The 13,324-nt window shown below is 36.6% G+C and overlaps 1 protein-coding gene across 2 annotated transcripts in view; it reads left to right on the forward strand.

The window, feature by feature from the left end:
* LOC150094439 (aladin-like) overlaps positions 1–13,324 on the forward strand; it is a 401,031-nt gene that overhangs the window by 362,408 nt on the left and 25,299 nt on the right. For both annotated transcript variants that reach the window (XM_090412342.1, XM_090412343.1), the window contains one exon: positions 11,763–11,847. In XM_090412342.1, the coding sequence (XP_090268468.1) occupies positions 11,763–11,847 (85 nt within the window). The remainder of the gene's footprint in view (positions 1–11,762; positions 11,848–13,324) is intronic.

The raw sequence follows: 13,324 nt of genomic DNA on the forward strand, positions 1-13,324 counted from the left end.
TCAGTGTGTCAGTGCAGGGAAACTAGAATTCCCAGGGTGGATGGTAGGAGTGGTGGTCTCTTGTGGGAATGAGTGCTTGGGGGAAGGGAGCCGACATCATGTAACACTGAGTTCAGTGGGTTCTAGAGGGGGATAATGATAGGTATAGAAGCAGCGACATTTTTATACTTTATACTAATGCCACAAATATCCGAAATAAAGGAGATGACTTGGTGGTGCTGATGGCATCAGCCTGGCCAAAGATTCTTGAGATCTTTAACATGTAGTTGACGGAGGATGATATAATAACGGGAATTGAAGTAGCAGTGTACAGCATTTTTTGGCAGGATAGGAAAAGAAAATGTGGTGGTGGAGTACTGCTTATGATAAGTGATGATTTATGTCCTCTAAGATTGGTTGCTTTGGAGGGCAGCGACACTAATCATTTTGAACACTTATGGTGTGAGGTAGAAGTGTCCAAGGCAGGATATTTAGTGGGGTGTTGCTACAAACCAAGGAGCACAGAGGGTGAGGAGCAGGAGATGTTTAGGCAATTGAGCTTGGCAAATGCAAGAAGAATGATTATTATGGGAGATTTTACTACATCAGTATATGCTGGGAAGAGGAAAATGCATGTAATAATAAGGGGATGGAATTTCTAAAATTCTTGTGGGACAGATGTCTTAGGCAACATGTAATAGAGGGAACAAGAAGTTCAAGAGTTTTGGATTTGGTCATTGTGTCAGAAGAGCTGATAATAAGTGAGATGACATCTCTCTTCCACCTGTTGGACAGAATGACTGTTAAGTCGGAAGACTTAACATTGTCATCACTCGTATAGAAAAGATAATGGTTTAACAGAAATAAAGAAACTTGTATAAAAATAGTAATTTAGCCTTGTATAATTTTATTTAGTATTGTGAAATTTTATTGTTTAAATTATTATATGTGGCTTAGGCTGAATTTATATGTGAACAACTAACCATTTTCTGGGCAGACGTAAAACAAAATAATAAGCTAAATGTGAAACGGCCAACTTCAGTATATCTGTTATGTAGCACGGTGCCCCCCCCCCCTCTTCCACCATAAAGTTACGAGAGTTTCAAGAAGATTACATGAGTGGCGTTAAGTGCAGCGAGACGTAAGGAATGTTATGACGTGTGCGCGGATGACGACAGAGAGAAATGGCGCGTGGTTTAAAAGCAGAGGTAACGCGACGAACCAGGCTTTTTTAGATGTTTTCCTGCTGTTGATTTCTGTGCCACAGAAGTCCGACTGGTATGGAGCCTCCACGTGGGTTTCCTTTGTTAGTGGAGGATACGACCGAATGACAAAGAGAAACTACCAGTCGCAGACAAAAAGCCCAGCAGATCCAAATGGTGGAAAACGACTGTATAATTTCATTCGAAGTATAAGGGGAAATCTAGTAGAAGTCCTATAGAAGTGAAGAAATACGACCATTCAAGGCAATAGTCTGATGTAAGATCTGAAGTGGTCTAAGTAGAAAATGCTGCAAACTGGTAAGGTGAACTTTATGTCTACTACTTAGAGAATTATGTGAGAAGATTTGAATTGTGTGCTGAGAGACATTCCTTGAACTGTAGCTGATTATTTTGAGAGAGAATATGTTAATGACTCGTAAATGTGTTTGAAAGAAAATTAATTAAGTTTTGTTCAGGTTAAGGAAGAGATCATCATCATCAAATTCCTGCCATGTACCTTCAAGGGGTGTACAGGATCTGACAGTACTACATGAAAAAATTACATCATTATTAACTTCCTATCTACAATTTTCCTCCAAATCAGTCTGTTACTTGTCAAGACTCCAACATTATCAGATCTTATATTTCTATCGTCTAAGGCACTTTGTACCGTATCAATCCACCTATATCTTGGTCTTCCTCTGGGTCGTTTTCCTGCCAACCTGGCAGAGAACACCTGTTTTGCTAATCTTTCCTCTCCCATTCTATTTAAGTGACCATACCACCTGAGATAAGCTCTGCTAACGCATTCCTGGATGCTGACAATGTCAAGTTCTTTCCTAATATCCTCATTTTTAATATGATATTGCCATTGATGCCATCTGTTCACGCCTCTAATCTTTCTCAGGACTCTCATATCTGCAGTCTCTAGTCTTTGGTCAAGTGTTTTACTTCTGACCCAGCTCTCAGATCCATAAGTTAAAACTGGTTTGAACCCTGTCTTGTATACAGCTAATTTAGTGTTGCGACTAATTTCTCTCTTATTCCATATGAATTTATTCAATTGACTTCCTACCATACCAGCTTTGCTGATTCTGTTGTCTATTTCTATATTTAATTTACCATCTTCAGTAAAAATCGTGCCCAAGTAGCTGAAATGTTTTACTTGTTCCACAGGTTCTCCATTCACAACACAGTTGATATGAATAGGACTGTTAAGGGAAAATCTTGAATGGAATTTTATGTGTAATTAAGAGAGAGAGAGATGAGACTATGTGACTAAACCTTAAGAATTAGTATTCTGAGATATAATTTTTTTGAAGAGAGTTTAATTAACTAAGTGTACAAGAGTTTAATGATATATGTAAAGTTTTAATTGAATGATTGACTAATCCTTTCTAAATGTATTGTATGATTTATCAGTGTAATTAAAATGTTTTGTTTTATTATGAATTTTGTCTTGCCTGTATCTAGAACTACTGCACTTGCTCATAAAGTACGACGAACCACACAAGGGCGGGAAACAGTTTAATTTAAGGTCACGATTGCAAGTTATAAAATTTAAGCTGAGAAGAGTGAACGCTGACTGGTTTCTAACTCCTTGATCATATTTTTTCAGTATATCTTAGGATTCAGAGTGGCTCAGCTCACACAATTAAATTTTCTCCGAGTTTGAAGAGGGAGATAGAACCAGAGCTGAGACAAAGAAATTGGCATCCGCCATTTGCAATTCTTTGTCTCACAAGACCTCAGTTTCACTCTTGTCAGAGATATGGCCAGAAAAGGTATTTTAAAGAAAAGTCGACATGACATGACCATGTGGTTTTGACTTGGAAGATGAATAGACATGCAGGTTTATCAAAGAAAAGGTAACGTGTATGTGGAATTATAAGGCAGGTGATTATAATAGTATTAAGTATCAACTAGGGGCAGTTCCATGGAGGGCATAATTGGAAGACCAGGATATCATTAGTGCTTGGGAAATTGTGAAGGAATATTTGTTAGCAGCAATAGTGAACTGTGTTCCACAAGTGAAGAAGAGGACACAATTTGATGTAAAGTGGATGACAAACAATATTAAACAGGAACTGCATGTGAAAAAGAGGCTATGGAAGAGTTATAAGGAGACAGGTGAAGAGCAGATGCATGAAGAATATAAGACACAGGCCAGGAGAGTGACTAGTATGGTAAGGAAGGCAAAACTGGAATATGAGAAGAGATTGGCCCTAAGATCCAAAGAAAATCCTAGGGTATTTTTTAGCTACTATGTGGCTAGTTGGAGGAAAAGTGATTGTGGAAGAATGACATTGTGGAATAAAAATGGGAATAGAGTGACTGATGCAGAGGACATAGTGGAGTTGTTCAATGAGCACTTTTTTGGAGTACAGTGGTATCTCGCTAATCCGAACCTCTTTAGTCCGAACCCTCCAGTAATCCGAACTGCGGTTTGAAAGAAAAAAAAGTTTTATTTATTACGTATTATTATATTGTATACTATTATTTTTATTTAATAATTATTATTTTAACTATTATTATTTATTTTATTATTATTACAGTAGAGTATTTTTTCATACTGTCGTTTATACTGTAGGTCCATTTTGATTTATTGTGTGTTCACGTTTGCCTGGGAAGCTGTCGAACCTGAAGCAATTCGAGCGTCATGGAAAAAACTGTGGCCTTCTAGAATTTACCAAGATAACTAGGGTGATACACATAAAGTGGAAATTCAAAACATGCATAATTTGGTTAAAAATATAAATCTAGATGTTGAAATTTCGCAAACAAATGTTACGGAATGGATTACATGTAGAACCGAAAGTGAATCTGAAATCAAATCAGATGCTAAAATAATAAATATGATGCTAGATAATGAATTAGAAGATAATGATGACGATAAAGAACTCGAAGAAAAAAAAAGTAAAACATGAAGAGGCAGTTGACAGTTTTAATATGCGTGTATAATGGGCTAAGCAGAATGATATGCCAGTCCACAAAATTTTATTGCTAATGCAGCTCCGAGAAGAAGCATTCGAAAAAGTTTAGCTTCCAAGAAGCAAAAGAAAATCAGTGACTTTTTTACAAAGAAATAAAAAAAAAAAACTTTTTTGTGTTATTTTATGAAACTTTTTTTGTTGTGTACAAGAAAGTGATATTTTTTATGCAAATTAAGTTATGTACTGAACTATGCAATTTATTAATTCAGAATCCTCAACAATACAGGTACATACAAACTAAATTTTTTACTAAAATAAACTTGTGTACTGTATTATTTTTTAAGTTTTACATTGCAGTATAGTAGCTTTTTTTCTATCAGATACTTCACATATTTACAGAATTAAATTGATGTACCATTAGAATCTGATTATTTTTGTCTTAAACGCTAGTTATTATAGTCTCTTGAGCGAAAATTCGCTAATCCGAACGAGCATGGTTTTTATTAGTTTGGGTCAGCGAGATAGCACTGGATTTCATCCTGGAGAAGAAGGTTTTAATACTAAAGGAATACTGCAAGTTCAGGGTTTACAGGTGCAAGAGGATAGTGTGTTCCGAATACTGAGTACTCTGGATATTAGTAAAGCTGTGCAACTGGATGGTATTTCACCATGGGTTTTGAGAGAATGTGCTGAAGAACTGACAGCTCTGTTGACCTGGCTCTTCAATAAAATCTGGCTGCAGGGAAGGTACCCAAGGAATGAAAGGAAGGTAAGATGGTGCTGCTGCACAAGGGCAGTAGCAGACTGAAAGTGCCTAATTATAGCCTAGTTTGTTTGTCATCAGTAGTTGTTAAGGTCTTGGAGAAATTAGTGAGGGACTAGATGGGCAGATGAGGGTAATGTTATCTGTGAGAATCAACATAGATTTGTTAAGGGGGTGCTCTTACTTCAGTAATATGATTGCCTTTTATAATGAAGTGACAAGAGCAGTTAATGAGGGAAAGTCATATATACTGCCATTTTTTTTTTTGGAATTTGCAAAGGTGTTTGACAGGGTGCCACATGATAAGCTGATATTTAAGTTGCAGCAAATGGGTCTGGATGTCAGGTTAGTCAAATGGATTCAGGATTGGCTGTCTGATAGGTATCAGAGAGTTGTGTATGGTGGGGGCAATATCAAGGAAGCAGAAGACAAGTGGGGTTCTACAGGGCTCAGTACTGGGACCTGTATTGTTCAACCTTTATATCAATGACATTGTCAATGGATTGCAAGGGGATATTCAGTTGTTTATGGATGATGTGAAGCTGTGAAGAGTTATCAGTAATAGTGCAGATGTGGCAGCCCTGCAACAGGATTCGAATAAACTAGACAGATGGGCAAATGAATGGGGATGTCAGTTTAATGCAGCAAAATGTAAAGTCTTGATGTTTGGGATGCATTGATGGGAAGATGCATACTCAATTGGAGGAGCTATACTGGAGGAAGTAGGGGAGACAAGAGACCTCAGTAATATGATAGGCGGATAACAAAGATGGTTTCAGGATTGTACAAATTCAGTTATGAGGATCGACTGAGGGAATGTGGACTGCAGAGTTTGTTGGATAGAAGAAGGATAGGTGATATGATTGAGACTTTTAAACTGTTGAGTGGTTACAGGGTTGGCACTGGGGGGAGTTCTTTCGCTTGTTTGAACAGCAGCGATATCAAGGGCCATACTGGAAATTATGAAGGAAAGCTGTGAGCAAGAGGGTGAGGAGTAGTTTCTTTGCATGGAGGGTGGTTGAAATCGTGGAATGCATTGCCTGATAGAGTAGTAAGAGCAAAAACAGTCGATGAGTTCAAGAAGTGGTATTTCCTAAGAAGGCCCTCCCATGATGAGTCTTTTGACTCCATGGAGGCCTGAATGATAATAATAAAGCAGTTATATGCAAAGTCAGAGTTTAGTGATTGTGAAGAAAAACTTATTTACTTTAAAGAAGTGCCACCAAAAAAAGTGACTTTATGAATGGTATCTACAACAAAACCAAATCTACAGGTTAGCATTTTGTGCAACTTTGAAGTGCCATTATCATCATCATCTGAGACCTACAAGTATTCAAGTGTTAGGTGTTTTCTCACTAGTACAGGACACTAGAGTATGCAGAGGATTTGAAATTGGTAGTTATCACCATTTAGTTTTGAGCAGGATAAAATTGAAATTCATATTGAAAAGAATAACATGTAAAAAAGTTTTAAAGTAAATTAAAAGTTGAGCTATAGACTAAAATACATAAACATTAATCAAGAAAAAATGAAAGAGTTTAAGAACAGAAACCAAACCTTGGAGAGCCAGTGGTATCTGCCAGATAGGCATGTGGTGAGGTTGTCTGCAAGGATAGAAAAATCAGAACCCCATGGTAGACACAGAAAGTGATGGAAAAGAAGAAAACATATTGAAAGTTCCTGGCAAATAAGTCAGCTTGTGCTCTTAGAGAATACAGACATGTAAGAAAGCTGAACACTGTGTAAAGCTGGTTAAACAAAAGTCATGAGAAGACTTTGGTAAGAACATAGAAAATAAATATCAAGAAGGTGGCAAGATATTCTGGAGATTGTTAAAAAAGCTCAGAAATGCAGGAAAGAATGCTGTAAAAGGAATTAGATATGATAAAGGTGACATGAAAACTGGAGAAAAAGATATCCTTGATGTATGGAGTAATTACTTTGAAAAACTGCTAAATGAAACAATGCTTGTTTCATTTAGCAGTTTTACTTAACACTTAACAGACATGCATTCAAGAATACATATCCATTCTTGAAGTAGAAAAAGCCATCGAAAGCCTAAAATGTTTCCTGAATTATTGAAGTATAAGTCTTACAGTGGCTGCACGGCATAGTTCAGAAGGCCTGGACAGAGGGACAAAGTCCAGATGATTGGAGTAAAGCTCTCATAGTACTCATATGCAAAAAGGGAAATAAAGTTGAATGTGAGAATTACAGATATTTTTCTACTGAGTAAGATTTATGCAAGTATACTTGAGAAACATTTGAGAAGGGAAGCTTGGTGAAGAACAGGGTGGATTCAGGCCAAATATAGGCTGTCAGGATCAGATTTTCACTTTACAACAAATAGTTGAGAAATCATGAAAATATAATAAAGATCTGTATTTAAGTTTTGTAGATTTTTTAAGAGAGGGTGCTCGTGAGACAAGCGTAGCGGCGATGTGTAAGAAGAGCTTTGGATTCAGATAAGTTATTCTTGAAATAATTAATTGTATATGAGTGTTTGAGTAAGAGCTGCTATAAAAGTTGTGCGCTACTAGTATTATTAGCGTGTGGGATATTTTGTCTAAACTTAATTACAAATTCGTTGTTATTAGACCTTAGAGTAGTATCTGACAAAGGAAAGATGCCGGCGACTTTGTCATTGCAGGACTTTAACTTAGACTTCAGTCGTTTCAACAAGGGTGAGGAGGTTAAATAAAGTGTGAGGTGTGCTACATGTACTCGTTTGATTATATAGTTGATTTGTGGATATTTCGGGCAGATGGAAGGAGGGTGTGTGTGTGCAATGCGTGAGCTAAATGAGGATTTGATGAGCTTATGTGAATTGGAAGACAGAAAGTGTTAGTAGCAATATCTGATAGGTATCAACAAGTTGTGTATGGGGGAGTGATATCCAGGAAAAGGAAAGTCACTAGTGATGTGCCTTAGGGGTCTGTTTTAGGGCCATTACTGTTTAACTTTATATTAATGATATTGGTGAAGATTTGGATGGAGATATTCAGTTGTTTGCAGATGATGCAAAGTTGGGACGAACCATAAAGAGTAGTGAAGATGTTGTGGCCTTACAAGAAGACTTGAATAAATTGAGTGATTGGGCGGAAATGGGGATGTGAGTTCAATGTTGCAAAATGTAAGGTTTTAAAATTTGGAAAACAAAGATGGGATGCAGAATTTATGGTGAGAATATATTGTTGGAGGTAGAGGAAATAAGAGATCTGGGGGTGATAGTGGATAAGGATCCAAAATTTAAGGGAACACATTGCCAAAATTGTGAAGACAACACAAAGGCTTTTGGAAATGATGCAGAGGACACTGACTTGTAGAAGTGGGGAGATTCTTATTCCATTGTATAAGGATTTGATTACACCATGCATGGACATCTGTTGTGCCCAGATTTGGTCACCTGGTTTTCAGAAGGATGAAGAGATGTTGGAAAGGGCCCAGAGGCGACTGACTGAGGTAGTTTCTAACCTTTGGAATGCCGAATATGATGAAAGGTTGAAAAGATGCAATTTGCAGAGTCTGGTGGACGGGAGGAAGAGGGAAGATATGATAGAGACCTACAAGTTAGTAAGGGGTTGTTATAGGATCAGTATTGGAGAGGTTCTACGGAAAACAGTGGGAGATGAGGGGAGAACCAGAGGTCATCCCTGGAAACTGTATAAAGAGGGGTGTGAGTAGGGGAGTGCGAAGCAGGTTTTTTTCATGCAGAGTTGTGAATGATTGAAATGTCTTGCCTGAGAGTGTGATGTCTGCAGAGAATTTGAGTGTTTAAAACACGGTAAGATGAGTTGTGTGTATGACAAAAGGACCTTCCAGATGAGTCTTTGACTCCATGGTATCTTGGGTAATAATAATAATAATAGATCTCGAAAAGGCATATGACAAGATGCTAAGAGAAAACTATTCAAAACACTACAGTTGTATGGTGTCAATTTGGCATTATATCAAGTAATACTTAGTCTTTATTTGAGTTGTAAGTCAGCAGTTAGAATTGAAGGACGTACAGGAAGATGGTTTAATTTAAATCTAGCATTAGACAAGGATGTACATCATCCTGTTATTCATTATCTATATGGAGAAAAAAAACATTATGAAGGAAAGTGATATTAAACTTGATATCAAAATTGGAGATGTTAATCTCAGCTCTTTACCTTATGCAGATGATGTGTGATACTTTTAAATAAATCCAGTACAAGTCTGCAAGATTCCCTGACTAAATTGAATGACTGTTATAATAAATTTGGTATGAAAATCAGCAATAGCATGACAAAGACAATGAAAATAGGCAGAAACATTGAAAATATCAAATTGCATTGTGAATGTAGAACCAATTTAATAAGTAAAAGATTTCAGCTTCTTATGCACAATTTTTAGTGAAGATGGTAAATTAAATATGGAAATAGACAACAGAGTCAACAAAGCCGGTATGATAGAAAGTCATCTGAATAAATTTATATGGAATTAGAGAGAAATTAGTCCAAACACTAAATTACATGTATACTAGACAGTGTTCGAACCAATATTAACTTATGGATCTGAGAGCTGGATTAGAAATAAAACACTTGACCATACTAGAGACCACAGATATGAGAGTCCTGAGAAAGATTTGGGGTGTGAACAGAGTGCATCATTGGCAATATCATACTAAAATGAGGCAAATAGGAAAGAAAATGACATTGTTAGTATCCAGGAATGTGTTAGCATAGTTACTCTTAGGTGGTATGGTCACTTAAACAGAATTGGAGAGGAAAGATTAGCAAAACCTGTGTTCTCTGTCAGGTTGGCATTAGGAAGACCAAGATATAGGTGGATTGATACATTAAAAAAGTGCCTTAGAAGACAGAAATGTAAGATCTGATAATGTTGAAGTCTTGACAGATAACAGATTGATTTGGAGGAAAATTGTTGATAGGAAGTTAGTAATGATGTAGTTAGTAATTGTGGGTACTTGTCAGGAATTGGATGATGATGATGACCTACAAGGAGTTAGACTCATTGAGAGAGGCTAAACATCACCCAACCCTGGTGTCATACCTTCCCTTAAACTTATTCACACTGAATGCACTCACTTCCTCCAAAAGCAAACTATTCCATCACCCTCTGCTCTATGAGAAGAAAACCTTGCTCTTACCGCTTTCTTGACCATGAACAAACTTCCATGGATTCCCCTGTGTTCTCTTCCCACCTTCCTTATAACGAAAAGTTTTCATTAGATGATATCCTATAACACCCATTCAGAAGTTTATAGACCTCTATCATATCATCCCTCTTTCTCCTGTTAACCGAAGTCTGTAATCTACATGAAATCTGCCTTTAACCTATATCCCATAATCCTGATATAATATTTGTAACTCTTCTTTGCACCTTTTCCAGAGTGTCTTTATCCCGTTGAAACCTGGGAGCAAATCTATTCACAATAGTCCAAGTGCAGTCTTATTGTAATTATCTTCTTATATTTGCAGTTTTTGACAGAGGACTATGTGACATTAACATCAAATTCTTACACACCATTATTCCAAGATCCCTATCCTCATCAGTTTCTTGTATCATAATCCTGCTAATATAACATGTGGCTGGAAATCTCATAATGACAAAGTGCATAACTTTATGCCTATTACCATTAAACTGATAGCCATTTTCATTTATCCAAATTTCCAGCCTTGCAAATCATTTTGTAAGTTCTGGATGTCAGTAGGATCTCTGATTGCACTGTATTATCTTCGCATCATCGGCAAATGATTGCATATCTCCTGTTAGACCCTTCATAATGTCATTAATCTATATATTGAACTATAGTGTTCTAAGGACTGAACCCTGAGGTACACACTAGTCACCTTAAATCTGGCAGAACCGCACTGACCATGTACCTCCTTTTGATATCTGTCTGTCCGTCAACCATCCCCTGATCCAAGTTAAGAGTTTATATTCCAATCCCATATTCTCCAGTTTATGCAACAGCCTTTCGTGTGGTATCCTATTAAATGCCTTAGAAATATTCAATATTATCATAGCGTATCCATTCCCTTTATCCAAATCGGCCATTACATTGTTATAAAATATGAGCAAATTGCTAAAACATGACCTTCTTTTAGTAAACCCATGCTGCTCCTTGCAGAGTATAGCATGTTTGTCTACCCATTACTGTATGCGAGTTCTTACCAACTTCTCTAAAATCTTCACTATCACACCAGAGATACTGATAGGTCGGTATCAGTATCAGTGGTGCAAAAACAGTTAGACAACTGTTTTTACACCCACTGGACTTAAGGCATCTGATACCATTAGTAGTACTCCACCTCCTCTCCTATCTCTTCTGTCATCCCTAAAAATATTATATCCTTTACACTCAATATCAATTACAACACCTGATTCTGATAGCTCGGTTTCATTAGTACCAACAATTTACAAGATCTTCAATAAAGCAACGAACTCAACCCTTTTTTTCCTAATTCTCCTGGCATTTGTATGTAGATAACAAATTACCACCTGGCTTATTCTTAAAACTAGATATGCGTTATGTTTAGCCTTGTTGTAGAACTTTCCCTTTTCCCTCCTCAGACATATCCAAAAGGTCCAAAGCATACACTTCCATCGCTTCAGCAGTTGCATAACCATGTTCAAAGCCATTTGTATCTTTATCACATTTACATAACATAGCCGAACTTCACACACATTTTCCCCATTTCATTCATTAACTGCAAATAAACAAATTCATCATAAATGACCTAGATAAGCTATGAAATAAAATTCTTATTTCATACTCAACTAAAATGATGCATTATTCTATGGAATAACTGAATAATATACTTTAACGACAACACACACAATATTAAACTTATATATACATAAAAATAAACTTATTTATTCTTTTATGTGTAGTGGTTTTGTTCGTGGCCAGCCTGAAGAATATCCACAGTTCATGAGCTTCCATGATGAATTTGCTGCTGGTGCTTTACTTACAGTGGTAAGTGTACATACATACATATCTATATACCTTTTTTTTAGATTATTATAGTTCAATCAGTTTTGATGATGCAGAGGTGCACCGGAAGAACACACACATAAATGCAGTTTACCTACAAAGTATATTTATAGACATTATGCTATCTGCCATATCCTAGAAGTATTGTTATGAAATCTGAGGTTGCTTGGAAGATAATGAATACTTAGGTGTGTATTTGAACCAGTGATGATAATGATGATGACTATTTTTTTGGAAGTTTATTTTCCACTTGGTTAGACTATAATAAATTTAGTTTAATCCTTTACCCAAGTGTAGGCAAACAAAGTTTGCGCCTGACGTATCTTCAGGACTGAGGCAACTCGTAGTAAAGGTGAACCAAGTTCTCATCACTCCTTGCCTCGGTATCTCCCATAATGCAAAGCACATCTCCTTGCGGACATGTATAATGCTATGCAAAAGGGAAGGGCCACTATCCAGACCAGTTTCGGCCTTTATTGAGGTCTCGTCAGTGGGAGCCAGACCCAGAAGTTTTGATACTAAGGCAGAAGCAATGGAGAGGTCATATTTACTTATTTATTCATATATCATTTTATCATAGCATAATATATCATATTTACTTTACTACAAGTTGCCTCAGTCCTGAAGATACGTCAGGTGCAAACTTTGTTTGCCTACACTTGGGTAAAGAATTAAACGACATTTATTATAGTTTAACCAAGTGGAAAATAAACTTCCAACATCTTTCTCTAAATCCAGAGATTATGCCTTTTGGTAACTCGTATAAGTAAATATGACCTCTCCATTGCTTCTGCCTTAACATCAAAACTTCTGGGTCTGGTTCTCACTGACGAGACCTCAATAAAGGTCGAAACCGTTCTGGGTATTGGCCCGTCCCTTAATGCATAGCATTATACATTTACACAAGGAGCTGTGCTTTGCATTATGGGAGATACTGAGACAAGGAGTGATAAGAGCTTGGTCCACCTTTACTACGAGTTGCCTCAGTCCTGAAGATGCTTCAGGCGCAAACTTTGTTTGCCTACACTTTGGTAAAGGATTAAACTAAATTTATTATGATGATGACTATATTGAATACTATAAAGAAAAGCTAAAAAAAATACTCCATCTCAAAAGAACCCTCAATTTGTATATTTAGTAATCTGATATAACTTAGTATAAAATTTAGTATGAAAACATGTAGACACACAACATAGCTTTATTGAAAACTTATCCAAAGACTTTCCTCCTGATGCAGTTGAAGATATTTGAATTGGCACTCTGTTTAGGTTACTTCAGCTGGAAAAAAAAAAAACAACCAGATGATTTATCTTCTCTTTTGGCTAATTACTTTCTAGACGATCTGGATGATACCTTGATTTCAGCTATTCATCCTCACCCTTCTTCTAGAGTATACCATGTAGATGATATATTTAGTATCTGATTCATTCTGAAAATGAACTATTTTCTTACAAGAAAT

The sequence above is a fragment of the Typopeltis vanoorti genome, chromosome 22, assembly GCF_054136105.1.
Source record: "Typopeltis vanoorti isolate ZY-2024b chromosome 22, IOZ_Tvanoo_1.0, whole genome shotgun sequence".
In the NCBI taxonomy this organism is placed as follows: Eukaryota; Metazoa; Arthropoda; class Arachnida; order Uropygi; family Thelyphonidae; genus Typopeltis; species Typopeltis vanoorti.